Raw genomic sequence first — 19,556 nt, 5'->3', positions numbered from 1 at the left:
CCTCCTCACATGGGCTGTTAGAGTCGGTACCGTGGTGGCAGTATTGCAAGAGAAACTTTAAAAGAAAGACAGATAAAATGCCACAACTTACAATGTTCATAAAATCTTCAGGGTTGCGGTGCTTCAAGTGCTGTCTTCCCCCTGAGCCAAGAGCGAAGGGTGCTGTGAACCCTGCTGAAAAGGCAGCTCCCTGGGAGCAGAGCAGCACGAGGAGGCACCACATCTCGGGGCTGCGTGAAAGAGCAGAGGCACGTGTGTTTGCTGTAGGAAACGTAGGAGAGCTGGGGAATTCCACAGGGAGACCCAGGTGGGCAGTCTCTCGGAGGTTGCCCCGGGTGTTCCCCAGGGGGCTGACAGAAACACATACCTGTGTGAGGAGGGGCTGTCTACAGACCACAGTGTTTGACATGGACACTTGCAGAATGGAAGAGGGAAACACCTGGGGACACCATCTGAGAATATGCCTGAGCATTTTGTAGAGGACAAGTGAATTGTGGTTGTTAGGCATGGACAACTCTTGCACTGAGTCAAGCTGAAGCTTGACATAGAAGCACAGGCACTTGGGATGACCATCACCCAGCTTGGCTGCCTATATGTGCCTCCACTTCTCTGCCAGCGGGAGAGGGAGAGGAGAATTCCTTTCTGTTCAGGAATGAGGTGGTGGAGGTTTGGTGAGGGTCCTCTTTCCACCTGCCCCCTCCTCCTTCAGATGCAGTGCCATTCCTGGTGCTGGTCAGCAGTGTGCTAGGGTGAGAGATCAGCCAGGGAAGATTGTGAAGAGTTATGCAGGGGCCAGGAGTGATTCAGAGGCTCTGAGAGGACATATAATGGGCTTAGGGGAACACACTTGCACCAGACCAGTGCCAGCTTGTCCTTTCACCATGGGTAATCTGTCCCAGACCACGTTACAGTTCTGCTGGAAATTAGTTCCTCTGAGATGATGGTGCTAAAAAGATGACCATGTGTGGCCACCAAAAAGCCCCATGAGTCAGTCCTCAGTCAATCTTTCCTTTCAGGCTGACGCTGGCTCATCCAGGTCTCCATTTAGTATCCCCATAGGCATCTTTACCAGCCCTTTGCTGCCCTCTTCATCCAAGAGCCTCCTCTGCTATCCCCAGATAACTGCGTTTGTGCTTCTGCTACTTCTGAGCCCAAAGTATCTCTCTTGAAACTGATGCTTATCACCACTGAGAAACTGCGGAGTGATTCTTTTTAGAGCAGTAAACAATGGATATTGCCTGCCTGTTGCCATGGGCCTGTATCCTTTCTCTCTTTGAAAGTTGTCATTGCAGATCTTGTCCTGGTCATGGGGAGGTGACACCTTGCTCTTTCCTGGGCCCACTGATGATCACATGGGAACTTTTCTGAATAGGAATTAGAGTGCAGTCTAGCTAATGCTAGATTACGCTGATACCTCCTACCATAGATAAGATTCCAGGGCTTAGTCATTTTTTCCCCACAACTGAGTCAATGAGTATAGGAACACTGCAATCTATGAGCCTCCCTGACCTTTTTGTCATCATGCAAATTCTGTTTCTAAAGTTCCCCAGAAAAGGAAAGAAAGAGCATGTTATATGCCATAGGAAGCTACTGAGCATGCAACTATGTGTTAAAACTGCAAGAAAACACCAAGAGAAGTGTTATTGCATACAGTGCTCCTTACCTACCAGAGAGCTGCAAGGAGGTGGAATAGGAATTTTCTTTCTAACACAAAGAACTGTACAAAAATGATTCATCCGTGAGGCTCACAATTGGGCTTACACTTTCTGGAAATGCCCTTATATACCTAATTATTATTGTATGCTGTGCCTGCCTGTGTGAAGAGAGAATGAAGGCTGGGAAGAGAAAAGTGGCAAGCATTCTGCTTGTAGATAACAATCTTAAAGGTCAGGCAGGCTACCTAAAGTTCAGCAACAGATTCCCTGGGACAAAAGGGATGAGTAATGCAATGCAATGTTTCAGCTCGTCAAGGCTTCTTGTAAAACTCCCTCACCAGTAATGACTGGGGACATTGCTGCTTATGTAGGCCGGGTTGCCTCAGAACAGTGCATGCTTGTGTGACTGAGGGGTGTTTAATCCTAGCTCACGTTTCTGTCCATCCTGCTAGTAACTTTTGATGTCAGTTTCTGTCAAGTTCAACACCAAGTTACAAGCCTGCAAAGTAGTGGGGCTCCCGGGAACTCCTGAGGACTATTTGCTGGGGAAGGACTGTTCAGGGGGGTTTGTGCCCAGGTGGTGGGAAGGCAGCCATGACATGTTCTGCAACCAGCTGAGCAGTCAGCATGGGTAAACTAGCCAGCTAATCAGCATTCATACAGCTCCAAAGTAGCCACAGCATGTGTGGCTGGTCAGGAGGGTTTGTGAGGGAATTTCACAGGAGACCCATCTGAATTATAGGTTGCATTAGGAAGTTAAGCAGTCTTGAGAAACAAGTCCTTCTGAAACCACGCGCTGGTAGGTCCACTAAACACAGAGAATCCAATTTTTAATGAAGGATAGAGGTCCTCATTCAGTCACATTTCTGGAGTCTGCTTCTAGCATAAAACATCTTGCTACAGCAAGACGTGCCGCTGTGATGTTTATTTCGACTGGGAAATGGAGCTGTCGATCAAGGGAAGATAAGAGAGTACTCGCTGGCAAGTAATGAGGAAGGTGATCAGGATCTGTGGGTGTGTGAGGGAGGTATCCAAGCACTCTCAGAATCTCCTTATAGGAGAAGGAGTTCTGACTTTTTTTCCAATCTTCAATTTAACCTTTAAATTTGACTGAACAAACTGAAAGAAGCCAAACCTCCTGAGTCATCAAACAACTAGAATGAAGCAGAGTTTGGAAACACCCAAAGCTTTAAACTTCACATCAAAACAAACACCATTCAATTCCCTTTATATGTGAAATACTTCTTAATTTTTGTTGTCCAAACAGGAAGCCTCCCAGCTACACACTCAGTCAGCACAACACTTATTTATTTATTTATTTATTTATTGCAATTTTGTGCTGTTCTAATGGGAATAAAACATGTCTCCCTCTCTGTGCAAGACGGAATAAAGCATTTTGCTAATGTCTCAGCTTGCTTTCAAATCACTAGCAAGACTAGTTGAGGCAATGTAGAGTCTAAATTACTTTGGGTTTGTTAGGGCAAACTTTTCTCAATGCACTCTACTATCACCTAGCTCAGCTGGCATAACTCACAGACTTCCAGGTATTCACCTTTTAAATCAGATACAGCAGGCTAAGTACATCAATCTTGGCAGGCCAGTGCTCCCTTAAGCTTCAGGAGCAAAGACTTATAGTTAGGAGCTTTCAACAGCCATTTTTATTGAGAGAAATGAAGTCATAAGGAAATATTGGACTTGGTAAACTCATAAAAAACATACGTAGAAGGAAAAAAGGTCAGAGAGAGAAATGCCCTTGAAAGTTCTTTAGGGACTTTTAAGATTTGCTGAAACTAAGTTATAAGACTTCAGAAATTTATCCATCTAGTTTTGTGCTTTGAGCAGTATAAAACTTCATACTAGCTGTAAGGCATACGCACACCAACCACAGCAGCAACAATGACTGAATGCATATGAGAGTCTGCTGGCTTACTAATAAAACATACATGTGCATGAGTCTGCAAGAACAGAACATCCAATTTACACACACAGCTGCAGACTTTCATTCCCTTGCTCTCAGACTGAATAAAACAAGTAGAGAAAAATGAAATAGTTGCACTTTTTCTTCTTTTTGCGCAGGTTGAACTTTTTTGTCTTCTAACTTGAGCAGACATGCACTTCTGTGCATAGCAATAGGCTTACAGAACAGAGAGAAAATAAGCTGTCTATTCTTACAAGCAGTGACACAAAACCAAGACTGCAAAACTTTATGGAGACAGGCAGCAGAGAAAGAGACCATGATCACATATGTAAAAGCAACATACCTCTGCTTTGACTGCTTTACTTGTGTCCTCTGCTGCAGTTCCTTGTCCGTCTCCACCAGCAGACTGATTCACTGGCAGAAACCTATGCCAATAAAAGGAAGTCAAAACACAATGAGCACTTCAGGGTAGCAGCAATGAGTGTCATGAGTTGGCAGCATGTATTGAAGAGCATGTTTAAGTGCTGATTTGGCAGTACTTCAGAAGTGAGGAAATCTTTGTGATGAAAAAGATCTTCCAGTTAAATTCACAAAACCATGGAGCAGGAGAGGTTAAGAATTGCTTACATACCAGTGGTTATGATATTTAACACAGACCTGGGCGTCCCAGTTCCCCAAGGCTGTGGCAGACCTTGACCTGTACTGTTGCCCATCTGGGGTCTGCTCTGAATGTAATATTTTAGGATGAAGAGGAGCAAATGTCCAGCTTCCCTTGACATACTCTCTCAAGAACACTCTTTCTGCTGCTGCTTTGCATGTATTGATGTTAATTTTAAATTTAGCACTGCACACACATTCCCAAATCTGTTTTTCAGTGAGCACCACTGCTCCTGATACCCATCTTATTCTAGATCAGTCTCTCAGAGTTGACATGGCTCCTGCAGGGACCCTCTGGTGCCAAAGAAGGCTTGAACACTTCATATAACCTTTCTCCCAGGAAGGAAAGGGGGGAACAAATAAGGGTTCTAGTTTCTTCTAAGCCATTTTCATGAACTTGGGAAACATAGTGTCCTTACAGACCTCTGCCTAACTGCTGAGTTAATTGCAGACAACACAGGGGCTCGGTGCTCACTGAAATTGGTCTGGTGGCCGTGGCCAGAAGGACACTTTCTGTGTCCCCAGGCATCTAGGCTGCAAAATAGATTTCTCCTACCTGAACACCAGTCCCTTCAGCTAATTAAGTCATAAATGTCTTTGGAAGAAGTTGTATTTTGTCATGGACTGATGAGCATTTAGAAGAAGACCAGGTGAAAGGTATGTGTTCTCGGGAACATGGCTGCAAATAGCACAGTGCCGCTGGGTGGTGGAGAAAGGAGAGGAGTGATGTAAGAACGGGGTGTCAGAGTAGTCACAGTAATGGTTCTGCTCTACAGGCAAAGCACAAACTGTCACACTTTGGGCTGTGATAGGGTTAGTTTTCTTCACAGAGGCTTGTATGGTGCTGTGTTTTGGATTTTTAATGAAAACAGTGGTGATAGCACACCAGTGTCTTAGTTGTAGCAGAGCTCACACAGAGCCAAGGACTTTTCAGCTTCTGGTGCTGTCCTGCCAGACAGGAGGCTGGGGATGCTCCAGGGGCTGGGAGGGGACAGAGCCAGAACAGCGGGCCCAGACTGCCCAGAGGAAGTCCCATGCCATAGGACACCATGATCAGCAACAAAAGTGTGGATGAAGAAGGAGTAAGGGGGGCATGTTTGGTGCAATGGTGTTTGTCTCCCCGATAAACCTATGGCCTCAGGAGCCCTGCTCTCCTGGAAGGGGCTGAACACTGGCCTGCAGGTAGGAAATAGTGAATGGATTCCTGGTTTTCCTTTGCTTGTGAGTGCAGCTTTTGCTTTACCAAGGAACTGTCCTTATCTCAACCCAGGAATTCTCTCTCGCACTTTTACCCATCCCTCCTGGGGTGAGCGAGCGAGTGGCTGGGTGGTGCTGAGCTGCCTGCTGGCGCTAAACCACAACAAGAGCATTCTGTGGGGTGAGGGAAAAGGTGATTTCGCAGTGAAAAGCACTGCAACTCAGCAGCTTTGATGTCTCTGCATGACAAAAACTTTCAGCAGAGCATAAATTCATCACTCAGAAGGGCTCTGAGACATGATGAAACATGTCTCTCCTCATGTCCCAAGGTGGGATCAACAATCCCCATGATGTTTCCAATGCTCCTTGTCCAACCTGCTCTTATTGTTTTTTCATGCCAGAAAATTCAACACCCTGACTCTCATGTGGTCTCCCAGGTAGCAAAATAGGTGCACAGCTGTGATCTCTTTCCCAGGTGAATTTTAAGGATGCTCTGGCTGCTTTCAAATATATTGCTATTGCACTTCCAATACTAAGTACTAGAAACTCATAAAATAGGCCTCGAGTCCTTATGCATTTCCATTATGAGCAGTAAGTCAGTTGATGGGCTTACTCTCTGGAATGCTTTGTCCCCAGGAAATTATATTTGTTGGAAGGGATGTCCCTGCCTGGAGGGAAGCTGTTTTATTTGGGTTAAGCTTTATTTATGTTTGTGGAGCCCTTCATCCCAAGGAAATGGGATGGTTTTCAGCAGTGGGCTCAGAAGATGAAACAGGCCTGTTGGTTGCGTTGGAAGCGAAAGGGATAGAAGTGGCATTGGCCGTGGTTAATTTGTTTGGCTAATGAACCATTTCATAGAGTAATAATGTGTGACCTGTGAACTGTCTTAGTGTGACAGCTGTACCTGCCCAGTTTATCATCCAGGCTTCACCCACATTGACACTTGATTCAAGTGGAAAATGAGGGTCTCACTCTGAAAAAAAGGCCCCCTAAAATGCACTGTGTGTCTCTTTGTGGTGAAGCTAATGGCATTTCCTTGTGGAGGCACGGTGAGCCATAATGCTGTAACCTAATAGCCATGGAGGCTACCCTTCAGGTGTGTGTCTCTGTGCAATAACTATGTCACTGCAACGAGGTTTGTAGAGGCAGGCTTCCCCCAGAAAATTGAATAGGATGAATTTTCTTCAGCACAGTTTTAAAGCAGTCCTTTCCACTAGTGGGCAAAGTGATCTAAATGCCCATGGGTTGAAGATAACATTTTTTTTCTAGAGATGCTTGGGTGCCCTTTATTTGAGTGTTTACTCCCCAGAGAGGCTTCTCAGAGCTGTGATAAAGGTTCAAGCAGCTCAACCCTGTAGTAGTTTGTAGCTTACATGCAAATTAGCAGGAGATGTGGAGTTCCTGCTGGGTTCAAAGTGGAACTGAAGTGCTGTTGTTGCCAAGATGAAGTGAGTTCCTGCCTCCCACCCTGGAGAGTTCAGGTACACAGATCCTGAAAGTGTTGTCAGCAGAGATCAAGTCTGACAAGAATTCTTTGTCTCGGGAACTACCTTGAACACAAGTTCCCCATCTTACAGGTGCATTCTTCAACCATGAGACTGGCTTTCTGCTTTCTGACAGAAAACTGCTGTTTTCTGCTGTCTTCCCTCCTTGTGTGCCTTGTTCTTCCTTTTGAAAAAAGTGTTCAGCTCTTTCAAATGAAGACAAACCAACTTTTTTTTTTTTTTTCCTTTTTTTTTCAGTAGTGAGCATTTAGTGAGTATTCAGTTTTTATTTTCTGGTGATCATCTTATCAAATAATAAAACATAAAAGCCATGGCTGCTAGCATTAGTCTCAGTTTACACTAGCTTTTCAGGAACTTCTATTACAATAAACTGAGAAATTATGTGATGAATGTAAAACTTTTTGGCATCATTGACCACATCCAGAGAAACTCAGTGCTTTCATTACTGTTAGGTTTGAAAGAAGACAGCAGGTTGCAACAAAATCCTGGTTCCTGTTAGCAAAGTACAATGTATTGCAGAATCTAAGCTTTATCGGTTAAAAATGATTACTGATCACAAGGTTGCCACAAAGCATGAAGTGCACCATCAAGATCCAAAAGGCACTGTGGTGACATGTAGTGTGAAAATAGTATCAGCCAGGAGAAACCCTGCCTCTGACTCCAGCAGAAGCTATATGATGCAAAAGAATACTTTCTTTGTACCCAGCAAAGGCACTGGGGAATGAGCCAGGTATGGCTACTGCTTGTGGGTTAAGGATATTTCTGCATCAGATCAATAATTTCATTGTACATACACAAAGGTGCATCCAATCCCCAGATGAAATCCAGGTGTGCCCATTCAGGAATCTTCTTGTGATAGATAAGCCTCTTAATATGAGACAGTAAAATGGCAGCATCCTTGGGATCTGCAAGCAAGTCTTGACCCCCAGTCCACACTGCAGTTGGTACAGTCATTTCTTCTACATTGTAGAGAGGAGGAGTAGCCTGGAAAACATGAAGCAGGGCTGGAATGAATATCCAGTAAAGCACAGCAAACTTTAAACATGTATCTGGCTTTATTTTAGGTCACTGTTCAAAGTAGAGGTGTCTAAAACAAACTGGAGGGAAATACCCTCGCTTGACTTTTCTGTCTGTGTTCACAGGGATGATGCAGCTGAAAGGAAAAACACCTCCTGAACTGACAAAGAGTTACTGTTAGATCGTTGCTCTCTCAGCTAGGAATTCATAGGGCAGAAGCCAAGAACAAAGACAGAGGATGTCAGGATGCGTCTGGATAAACCCCCATCTTGGTTCTCATCTTGCATACTTGTTTTAGAGTACCGGTCAGCTCCAGAAGAGGTCTGGTTAGAAAAGACAACATGTGACGAATATGAAAAGGAACATGAAATGCGTTCTGTAGGAAGAGAGAGGAAGTAGTTGAGGATTCCTCAGTTTGGAAAACAGGGGCCAGCACAGGGACAAGAGGAAGGCTTATACAATCATGAACAGTATGAAGAAAGAGCACAGGAAGTAATTAACCCATTACTTCTCATAACACAAAACCTAGAAGGCATCCAGTGACTTTCCAGGGGTAAGTAAATTCAAGACAAACCAAAGGAAGTTGCCTTTCATGCAAGCCATCATTAAAACATGTAACTGCTAATGATAGGCTGTTGTGGAGACCTAAGGGGTGGGAGGGTCAAGGATGGGGTTAGAGTCTTGGATGGAGGAGAGGTTCCTCAGGGCCTGCTTAAGGTCAAAGTCCTTTTGTCTCTGGCTGCCAGATTCTAGGAGTAGCTATTAGACACATTAGTGCTCTCCAGTTACATTTTTCATAGTATTGTTTCCCTGAGTACTTATATATTGGCAACGGTGTCAGTCACTCTAGTAGGCAAGATTCCTCTTTGATCTGATCCACTAGATACACTCTTTTTCAAAATTAATTTTATGTATTTCCTGCCCTTCTTTCCTGTTAATGCTATTGACCGTTTCATTGACAAGGCTTGGTTTTCCTCTCTCTCTCTCTCTCTCTCTCTCAATCCATCCGAATGTATTCAGAAAACATGTCTCCTACTACATCATTGTTCTCTTCCTCTGTGCTTCTGTGTTGTTCAAGGGTGACAATGTTATTTCACCAAAAGGTACCTGCTGGTATTTCTCGATGTTCTTCTTTGAACTGCCCCAGTCATAAGCTTGGAACTTCCCCGAATGGGCTTCCTAATAGGATGAACCAGAGAAGGGTAATTACAAATCCATCATTCAGGAAGGTGATGGGATCTTTCCCTGCTAAGTGTCTGACTCCAATCCAAAACCTCAACTAAGCTTTTCTCTTTTAAGAGGTTAGAAAGAGTCAGTGGTAAGTTAGTTAAAAGTCTCAATCAGTGAAAAGGAGTCAAATGTATTTGTCAGCATTAAAAGACTCACTGCTCCTGTAGAAAGACCTAGGGTCGTTTTCATGGATGATTTGTTCTAGTTTGTTAGCCTGCAAGTAGCAACTGCCTCCAGCTATTTTCCCTCCACGCTGCTGCTGTGTTCCCCTCTGACAGTCACGTTGCCATCACTCAGATCTGTGAGTGGCTCCTTCATAAGCTTTCTTTTCCTTCTCTTGTCTAAATACAGAAGTCACCATTTCTAGATCTTCCTTCCTGCTCCTTGGCTTTGCCTACAGCATGTGTTGTGAGAGACCCCATCAATGGGATCTTAATACTGAGGGCAAGGTGTCTGTTAACTCTTGTAACAGTAATAACAGCAATTACAAAAAAAAGCTTAGGAGCATTTCTCCTGCATGTCTGTGCCTGCCAGCCTGTGGCTAGATGCTGAATTAAACCCGAGTCAATTTGCGGACCTCCCCCACTGTGCCTTTGTAACCCTTTTTCTTTACAGGTTAGGCCGTGGTTATGAAAGCAATTTAATCAAATCTAATATCTCATGTAAATTCACAGCGAAAAGTATTGTTTGATTCTGAGTAAATGCCTGTGCAGCTGTAACTCAAACATGTCCACGTTTGCTCTGTTGAAGAGTGCATGAGCCCTCCTGCAAGCTCTCCCTGCTGGCAAATGCTTCCGGCAGTGCTGCCAGGAAACCTGTCTTGCCCACAGCAGCTTGTGAGACAAGCCCAAAGAGAGAACAGCAGCTGCCAGCAGCAGTGCTTCTGAGGAAGTCCTGTGACAGAGCGCAGTGTTTTGTAAGTAAGTGTTACAGTGAGTCTACTGAATGAAGGATTTATTATTTATAGTTCTATTGCTGCCCACAAACTGAGCACTTTGCTTTTGCAAGAGATGCAAATACAAGGGCCTTATTAGTCAAATTTTATATTCTACAGTGTCATACACCTTTGCTCATTTCTTGACCCTCATTGGAATGGTCATTTCTTAAGGCAAGTTCTGCACCGGAGTGTAGACATTTGTACAGGGCTTTGGATACACAATAAAAAGAATGCCATAGGTACCTGCATGCACAACTTCCAGCATACATGTATTTACACAAATGCAGTGTCTCATTGTTGGCTTCAGATGTACCTGTATCACATAGGCTATTTCTATCTATGTAAAACACAGATTGCTGTATTTCCAAGCAGTTACCGATGGCTTCACAGCAACATTATCAGCCACCCCCACTCCCTGTGGTGCAGCCAGAGGTGAGTACCTATTTTGTGTTCCAGAAGCTCACTAGTACCTGGCTCCAGTGGATTATATTTTGCACAGATGTTCCAGCAGGGGTTTGTGCGATGTACACATTGATCCGGTTCTGAAAGAAAACATTCAGTGAGTGTTCTCTTCCTCCCTTTTACCCATCTGTGCATAAAAAGAAACCACAGCAGTGTCTTGTACCCATAAAACCGAGAGAAATCAAAGTGGTGTGATCAGAGACTCCCCTGAGAGCTCCTCCAGGTGTATCAGGTTTGGAGCAACAGTGAAAGAACAGCCCCCAGCCAGATCATTTTCCAGGACAGGTGAGTATCTGAATCTAACAGACAGAGAGGGGAGAATGGAAAGTCAGCAGCCTAGATCCCAAACCTGTGATTTATTCAGGAGTCTGCAACAGGTGCAATATGAAGCAGTACCGCTGTCAGACAGAAGAGCAAAAGGAACTGCAGCTGTCTGAGGAACGTGTGTGTTTTTAAAAAAAAACCACACTTCTCCTGCAGGGGATTCTTAACAAGTCGCTGTGTGGCCCTTCCTCTGAGAACACTCTGAGGCATATTTTTGAAAACACTGGAGCAAAACTTTGAAGTCCAGGTGGTCTGGCCTCCAGCTGGACATAGCATGGGGTGACAGCAAGCTGAGGATCTCTGATGAGACCAGCAGTCACAGAACAAACCAGGAGACAGGGCCCTAGGTGAGGTCTGGCAGAGGGCAGACTGCAGGGTTGCGGTGGAGCAGCTCTGTGTTGAAAGGTTGATGCCAAGAGCTCTTCTGAGGAGCAAGGCAGTGATGCCCTGCCAGCGACGGGGCAACCAGCAGATATTGCTGGCTGGTCCTGGGGGCTGTTCCTGCAGTGTGATGTGGGATAACAGAACTGAGGATTCATACTATAGGATTGAAGGTAGGTTTAGGGAGGTTATCAAATTCCTAATAGAGCTGGAAAGAGCTGTACATACCATGTCAATGTTTTTCATGTTGTAGCCACCAAGACTGAAGAAGATATTTCTACAAAGCCTAGCAAAAGGACGGTAGCTGCAGACAGGGACTATCAGCCTTCTTAGACATTCAGCCTGGGGAAGGAATTCTCTTTTGCCAAGCAAACCCTGTGAAAGACAAAAGTAGTGTCCATTTAAGAATGTACATTGTACAACATTGCTTTTAAAATGTGTTTTTGCCCTGTTCCTCTTCCCCAGCACATGCTGTTCTCACTTACCTTTTCTTCATTTGTCAGATGACATTCCCACAAATGAGAAACAACCTAGGTGTTTTCTATTGCATCAGCTTGCTCAGGCATTGCTCAATTTGTGTTACATCATTTTAATGAGTGTATATGTTAAATGTTAACGCCAATTCGTATTTTAGCTCTAAGCTTGCAGATACTTACATTACAACTTTGCGTATATGATCAACCACATTGATTTAACACTGTTTTTCCTAGCACTGTGATCAAGTGAGTACATTCATTTGTGATTTTAGTGTTTGCTGGACTGGAGACCAGGATTATTTTATTTATTTTTTTAATTGCTGTAATTAACGGCAATGTATATTTTGAGGGCAGGTCCAACATTGTTCTGGGACCCAGCTTTGTGTCCCTTTAAGAAAAAGGACAGATATTGTCTGTGCACGTTGCACTCACTCATACCTTTTTGAAGGGAAAATTTAGAGGAATTTCAAATCTGGCTTATGAGCCACCAAAAAAACATTTGAAAGGAACTTTTGGGAGTCTCATCCAGCCACCTACTCCCGGCAGAAGTAGACCAAACTGGCGGTGGCTTTTTCTAGAAGAATTTTGGATACCTCAAAGATCTGCATCTTTGTGCCTCTCTGGGTGACCTGCCCCTGTGTCACACCACTTCTATGGTTGCTATATGCCATATCAGTTGTGTTACAGTAAGAATCACCCAGATTAATGATGAACGAATATTGATGGAACTGAGCAAATGCAGGGTGGTGGAACCAGAACTGGCTTCAGCATGCAACAGTCCAACACCACACACCATCTCCCCTGCCCTAGGACAGTTACCACCGATGTAACATAGAGGCTTGTATGATGCTGTGTTTTGGATTTTTAATGAAAACAGTGGTGATAGCACACCAATGTCTTCGTTGTAGCAGAGCTCACACAGAGCCAAGGACTTTTCAGCTTCTGGTGCTGCCCTGCCAGACAGGAGGCTGGGGGTGCTCCAGGGGCTGGGAGGGGACAGAAACAGGACAGCTGGGCCAGACTGTCCAGAGGGATTTCCCTTATCATGTGGTGTCCTGCTGAACAAGGAAACTGGGGAGGTTGCCTAGGGGAGCTGCTGCTTGGGGTCTGGCTGGGCATTGTTCAGCGGGTGGAGAGCAATACATTGTGCATCACTTGCTTTGTCTATTCCTTTATCATCATCATAATTATTATTTTCCCTTCCTTTTATGTTCTATGAAATCATCGTTATCTTGACCTGTGAGTTTTAACTTTTTTTTTTTTTTTTTTTTTTTTCCCTGACTCTTTCCCCCATCCCACTGTGTGGGGGGAGTGAGCAAAAGTCTGTGTGGTGTTTAGCTGCCAGCTGGGATAAACCACACCTATAGAAAATGTTTACCTATTGTCCCACAGGAACTACAATCAGAAGTTAAACCTACCTACCTACAAATGAATACGCTTCATAAAGCCCTATACTTTCTGTATATACACCTTAAGAGCTGAGTGACCAATTTCATGGTTCAACACTTGAAGCCATGATAATACATACCCTGAGCATTTTTTCAGGAAAGTAGAGGAGCTTTACTGCTGCGCTTCTGGAATACTTAATAGTAGTGACAGGTGCCAACGCAAAATAGAGTTTGATTTTCTGAGCCAGTTCTGGCATTGTTGAAAAAGCAATGAAAGCTGAGGGAATAAAAATAAAATGATAAGATCACTTTGTACATTAGACTGTTTTCAGTATTTATGTAAGCTGATCTGCAATTTCGTACCAACAAAAACATTGTTATTTGCTCAGAGACTGGTTCAGCCTAGCTTGGTGCAAAATCCCTCTTCTACTTGTATTATCCGCTTGTAGTCTTATTTCTCGCTTCAGAGATATTAATTTCTATATTTTGCCTTCACAGCTTTCTTCTAAACCCATTTAAATGCACACTTTGATGTACATACATGCATTTCATATACTACTGGGGAGTTGCAGATGTTTTTCTTCATACCAATTCTTTTTTTTTTTTTTTTTTTTTTTCCTTTTGTGCCACAAACTGCCCACTTCTCTTTCTGTGCTGTAATCTTCCTATTTTGTTTATTTCTGTTAGCTGACAAGCTGCTGTTGGGCACACCCTTGCATCTTGAAACAAAACAAAACAAAACAATTTGCAGGGCCAGGAATAATTTCTGGTATAACTCTAAGTGGATGGACTTAGCAGCTGCAGTGCATTTGGCCCCTCAGGTTTAATCATCTTTATCACAAATTAAGCCTGCCTACATGCTGAAAAGAGCTTATAATTTTTTGTTGTTGTTGTTTGTTTGTTTGGTTGGTTGGTTGTTTTTTTGTATGTTTGCTTGCTTGTTTTGTTATGTTTTGTTTTTATTTTAATACCAGCAAGGTATGAGCTGTTGAATAGCCCTGGTACATTTGGCATCTCAGTTTCTCAAATCAGGTTTTACTCATGTGTTTTCCTTAAGCATCAGTCCATTCTGTGTAACTTACCGATGGTGGTGCCTTGTGAATAGCCAATATAGTACAACTTTTCCTGTCCAGTTTCCTTCACAATAAAATTTATCACTGCTGGAAGATCAAACTTTGCCATCTCATCAAAACTACAGGCAGGAGATTAAAAGAGAGGTGTGCATAAATTAAAATCCCATTTAAATTGCCATTTTTATTACAGACTTGTTAGCAAATGACCAGCATGAACTGTTGTGTGAATCATTCAGCTGTTTAGAATCTATGCCTTTTGGGCACTGGATATAGGAAATGCTATTCAAGCTTTTCTGGGCTATTTTCTCCCTTGACATCAGTAGGCGGACTCTGACTACAAGAAGCATCAGGCTGAGCTGTAAAGGTCTACACACAAGGAACAGGTGCTTTTATATTAGCAAAGATCTTTCCATAGAATCACACATTTTACACAATTTACCATTAAAGGGTATTTTAAAATGTTCATTCAAATAAAAGCATGAAAAAAATTCTTCAATCTCAATCATTTGATCTACCTGAAAGCCCAGAACTCATCTTGATCAGTGGAGTAATTTTGATGTTCTCTGGACCAGCGATTCCCTCTGCTATTTCCCATCCAAACGTCAAAGCCAGCATCAGCTAGCATGAAGGCCAAGCTGTTGTTGGGCAGGTTTGAGATCCAGTTACTGGCATCTCCTAATAGCCCGTGTTGGAGAAATACAGCAGGTTTCATAACTGAAAACAAAATCAGAAGCAAAACAACCTTTATAAAATTTCTTGATTTTCTGGTAGTTCAGGGACAGTACAATCCCATATTCAGTACTGGGATTTGGGCCTGGACTGACTTAAAGGGAGATATCTGATCATAGGAACAAAGCATGCATTTCTGTAAAGGGAGAACTTGTAAAGTTTTGTAAAGATCTGTAGGAAGATAAGCCCGGTATCAGTGAACCCTGGCTTGGCAGCCTCTGGTCATTGTTTGTATAACTCAGCCTCATTAACTTAAGATTCTCAACACTGATATAACAAAGGAAGGTGTGGGATCCTTTCCAGCGGTTTCCTGTATCCAAAATATGAATCAGACTGAAATTAAACAGGTGTAAGCAAAAGTAAAGTCAGAGGCTGGAAATGCTCTTGCAAAACAGCCTGATTGGGAGGCTGCAGCTTTTACATTATTTTAATTTCTATTATTTTAATTTCTATTCTTTCTTTCTTTCTTTTTCTTTTTTTTTTTTTAACTTTTGCTCATCAACTCATATTATGAAGATATTGTTATACTTAATTCATATTGTAGCACTGTTTTATAGTAAACAAGGGTGCTTGACATAAATCCTCTTTATCGTACAAGCTGTTCAGGGCAGCCAGCACTCTTTACTTAAATTTCACTTATGTATACAAGCTCTGGTGAACATTTTACAACTGGAAGGTACCTCTTCAGAATGTGCCCTATCTAGGCTGTTTCTGTCTCATATGAAAGAACTGTACCTGGGTTTCTCTGATTCTGTATACCATGGGGGATTCTGTTAATGGTAATGATATAGCCATCTTCAGTCATCACTTTGTACTCCTCACTGGGGTACCCTTTGTACGTAATGATCTCATTCTACAAGAAAAATAACAAATGCCTTTGATAGCGGAAGGCCATATCATACATCACCTGCATAAGATATTCGTAAGGAAGAAATATTAGAGAGCAGCTACATCTGGGGATTTAGTCTATGTTTTTAAGCATGTGAATAAAGCAATATCAGATTGGAATATCACCCGGAAACTACCACAAATTTCCTTCATTCTTTGTCTGATCTCCAGGATCTATTAACTAACTATTCCGTTAAAATCTTTTTCTAAAAACTGTGTTACCCATATGCCATACCATCACAACCTCTTGCGTTACAGTGATGTGAGAACTCCTCTAATCTGACAGCAGGAGCTTACACTTCCTGTAGCTGAGATGAGGAACTGCCTGGGTGCATGCTCCTGATCTGCTGCAATACGAAGTGAAACCAGTTCACCTAAACAACCCTCAGAGAAATCCTGTGAGCTTCACAACTGCTCTTTCATGGATGGCACATGTGCAATGAGTACCACTGTAAAAAATGACTACATTACAGAAAAGACAGGGTCAGCCCCTTGCATAGTCACACTGGATATCACTAGCACAGCTGATTGTCAGCTCTGAAATAATCATTATTTATTTATAATTCTATTTATTTATTTATTTTACAAAAAAGGATCTTTTTGTAACTTTATTCAGAGAATTATTCAATGTAATTTTTGCATATGGAAGAGAAAAAAAAAAAAAAAAAGATTTTATCAAGTGACTAAAGATCCAAGCAAGCTTGCTCATGAGAGATGTTCTTCTGAAAAGCTGGCCATTTCCAATTTATGCTGGTAGTTCAAAGGAAGAAATGTAAGTCACTGTTATTTGGAGCTGATGAAAAGGTGGCATTCCAGATGCTCATTCTTCCAGATACAGGGATAGTGCCAAACTAGCAAGTGACACTAAATGAAAATTAACTCTGCAGATGCGCTAAGGAAAGGGGTTGGTCTTGATTTCTGTCAAACATAAGAACTGCTGTTACACGTACAGACAGGAGGGAATAGAAAACAGTAGTCTGAGAATGGGTTAAATGAAGGCAGCTTATCTACCTTGTTATTTCCAATACCTAGAAATCCCTCTGCTATGAGTCATGCATTCCTTCCGTCCCCAGGTAAATCCACTGCGAAACTTACAATATTCATCAATGCTTCTGGATCCACAGCTCTCCTCATTCTTTTGAATTCTTCTGAGCAAGTAATTCCCTGCAACAAATACATCACAGCAAAAACCAGCCATATCTTCTCTCTGGATAAAACAGCATATTAATCTGTCAGGATTCATGATCTGCACTTGACGTCTAGGCAGGTTCTGTGCTTTTCTGGTGAGAGAAGTGCTGCCTAAAGCTGAATGGAGCTGGTGCTCTCTACTTGTTAATTAAACTGAACAAAACTGACTTTAAACATGTCTGAGGGAATTTGGCAGCAGTCTGGTTTCTCTGCTAAGGATTGAACTAGGACATTGCCCTCCATCAGGGTGAAAAGCATCAGTGAATCCAAGGAAAAGAGAAAAGCTTTTGGAGAAATGGACTTAACTCGTTCTTATGAGAAGCAAATTACTTGCATTACAATACCACATATTTGTTCTGTAGGTTAATTAGAAAACTTCTGGCTAACTCTGGGGAATGCTAAAGTTATCTGCATCTCATAACTAAATCATTGTTAAAGGGAAGTTTTCAAAGTGGAAGAAAACAAGTTGTTGGATAGCTAACTGAAAAAGAAAACCAACAAAGACAATTGAAAGTAAGTTAAATCACTTAACATTTAATTAAGGATTTAGGAGTCTGAATAAAGTACTTATTTTAGTTGCCTAGTATAATTTATACAAAACTCCTCATTGTCAAAATGTGTCCACTCCGTAGGATGAGGATGGAGAAAGGAAAAGAAAGATTTGCTAAATGTAGTGATACATAAAGACTATGTGTAATGACATCCAGTTTTGTTCAGGAAATTAGAAATCAAAAAAAACTGAGAGTAAACTGGACTGCTTGGATGCATGCCTAGCAGCTCCACAATCTATGAATGCCTACATACTCTCAGTTTAAAGATGCAGGGTGTTTGAATGAGCATTCTCTGTACCATACAAACCAACACCTATAGCCCGCATCTAACCCTCTGTGGTCCCAGTGACACATTCGTGAGCTAGATTGAGTTCACCAATAAATCTACTGCATTTGTTGTTTTCCCAGTCAACAAAACTGTGTGACTTTTTCTTCCATGAGTAGGAAGTGGTTTTTTTGTTTGTTTGTTTGTTTGTTTTGTTTTGTTTTGGTTTGTTGTTTTTTTTTTTTTTTTTCTATCACAGAGCAAATGCACAATTTATATTCTAACTTCCTAACAGTACATTCTGATATAATTATATGTTTAAAATATTTGTCTCCTTTGTAGTAAAATTAAGAGGTATTGTAAAAACTTCCTTTTACTTAGCTGATGTTAGGTAAGTTAAAGTATTACTGACCTTGTGCCAGAAATCATGTGTTCTGCTGAGCGACTGAGATGGCAGAGGAATGGAAATTCAATTTGCAGATGATTGAAAGCAGTGCTGGGTAAAGAAGGCAGCAAAATGATGGTCATGCAGCGTTTTTCCCACAATCATGCAAAAACTTGCCAATAAACATTGATTTCATTCCCACTCCTCATTCCTTCTGCTAGAGCTTGAGCTTTTCCCTATAGCAACAGCAGAGAGGTGGCTGCTTTTATTCTCAGACCTTGTGCTTTTCATCTCCTCAGCCATAACAGCTCTAATATTGCTCTCTAAACTATCATAGATTGCTGGATTTTTAAGGAGAATACCAACCTCTGTGGAGTGGCAAAGCAGGATCAGGAATTTTGAGAACAAATATCTGCATAGGAATCCCTTATCATACCTAATGAAATTGTCAATAATCCTGGAACAACTTTCTTGTTTACTTGCAGCCTGCCAATTCCAGCTTTTCATGCTATGTAGAAAGGATGGGATAAACTCTGACTCCTTGATAGTTCTGTAGATGTTACTACACAGGTTTTTCTTTCATTCTGTTAATGCTCATGTTGCTGTTCCAGAATTTAATGCTGTTGCAAGAGCAGTTTCAGGATATTTTCCTTTATTCATGACATTTCAGCGCCAAAGTGTCCATAAAACAAAGTGGATATTCCCTAAGTCTGTAGTTAGGGAGCTAGAATGCTTTTCCATATCCTTATGGACATAGGAAAGGCTACGTGCCTCAGTGGTCTCAAGCATACCACAAGTTGGCCAGTACTGCCCAGCCCTAGAAATTAGGTAGGTTTGAGCAGATTGTTAGGTCTTCAGGGTAGGGACCTTTGTGAGGCTCTTCATTGTGCAGAGGACAGACATAATGCAGCCAAGTTCCCTAACTAGTGTCCAAGCTACTACTGTAATACACACTTTGCAAGACTACAATTGAAGCTCTCTTTTTTCTTTTTCTCTTTTCTTTTTCTTTTTCTTTTTCTTTTTCTTTTTCTTTTTCTTTTTCTTTTTCTTTTTCTTTTTCTTTTCTTTTCTTTTCTTTTCTTTTCTTTTCTTTTCTTTTCTTTTCTTTTCTTTTCTTTTCTTTTTTCTTTCCTTTTTTCTTTCCTTTTCTTTTCCTTCCTTCCTTCCTTCCTTCCTTCCTTCCTTCCTTCCTTCCTTCCTTCCTTCCTTCCTTCCTTCCTTCCTTCCTTCCTTCCTTCCTTCCTTCCTTCCTTCCTTTCTTTCTTTCTCTCTTTCTTTCTTTCTCTCTTTCTTTCTTTCTTTCTTTCTTTCTTTCTTTCTTTCTTTCTTT

The 19,556-nt window shown here is 42.1% G+C and overlaps 1 protein-coding gene across 1 annotated transcript; it reads right to left on the bottom strand.

The window, feature by feature from the left end:
* Positions 1-7,210: 7,210 nt before the first annotated feature.
* Positions 7,211-18,870, bottom strand: LOC118169451 (lipase member M-like). Its single transcript, XM_035330769.1, has 10 exons — positions 18,254-18,870; positions 16,933-17,044; positions 15,685-15,802; positions 14,736-14,934; positions 14,230-14,339; positions 13,288-13,424; positions 11,512-11,658; positions 10,587-10,658; positions 9,057-9,128; positions 7,211-7,916 (listed from the first exon to the last, which is right to left on the bottom strand). Exons 1-10 carry the CDS (start codon positions 18,367-18,369, stop codon positions 7,683-7,685), a joined length of 1,317 nt encoding a protein of 438 aa, XP_035186660.1. The 5' UTR covers positions 18,370-18,870; the 3' UTR covers positions 7,211-7,682.
* Positions 18,871-19,556: the final 686 nt, after the last annotated feature.

Source organism: Oxyura jamaicensis, chromosome 6 (genome assembly GCF_011077185.1).
Source record: "Oxyura jamaicensis isolate SHBP4307 breed ruddy duck chromosome 6, BPBGC_Ojam_1.0, whole genome shotgun sequence".
In the NCBI taxonomy this organism is placed as follows: Eukaryota; Metazoa; Chordata; class Aves; order Anseriformes; family Anatidae; genus Oxyura; species Oxyura jamaicensis.
Note: the sequence above shows the minus strand (reverse complement) of the source record. Positions and strands in the feature narration are given on the sequence as shown.

Excerpts from the sequence above, each read along its gene's own strand:
- LOC118169451 (XM_035330769.1), bottom strand. The coding sequence starts at position 18,369 with ATGACCATCATTTTGCTGCCTTCTTTACCCAGCACTGCTTTCAATCAT. Across the intron at positions 14,935-15,684 it reads ACAGAATCAGAGAAACCCAG|TTATGAAACCTGCTGTATTT; the intron begins GTACAGTTCTTT and ends TTTTGTTTTCAG. Across the intron at positions 13,425-14,229 it reads TTCACAAGGCACCACCATCG|CTTTCATTGCTTTTTCAACA; the intron begins GTAAGTTACACA and ends TTATTCCCTCAG.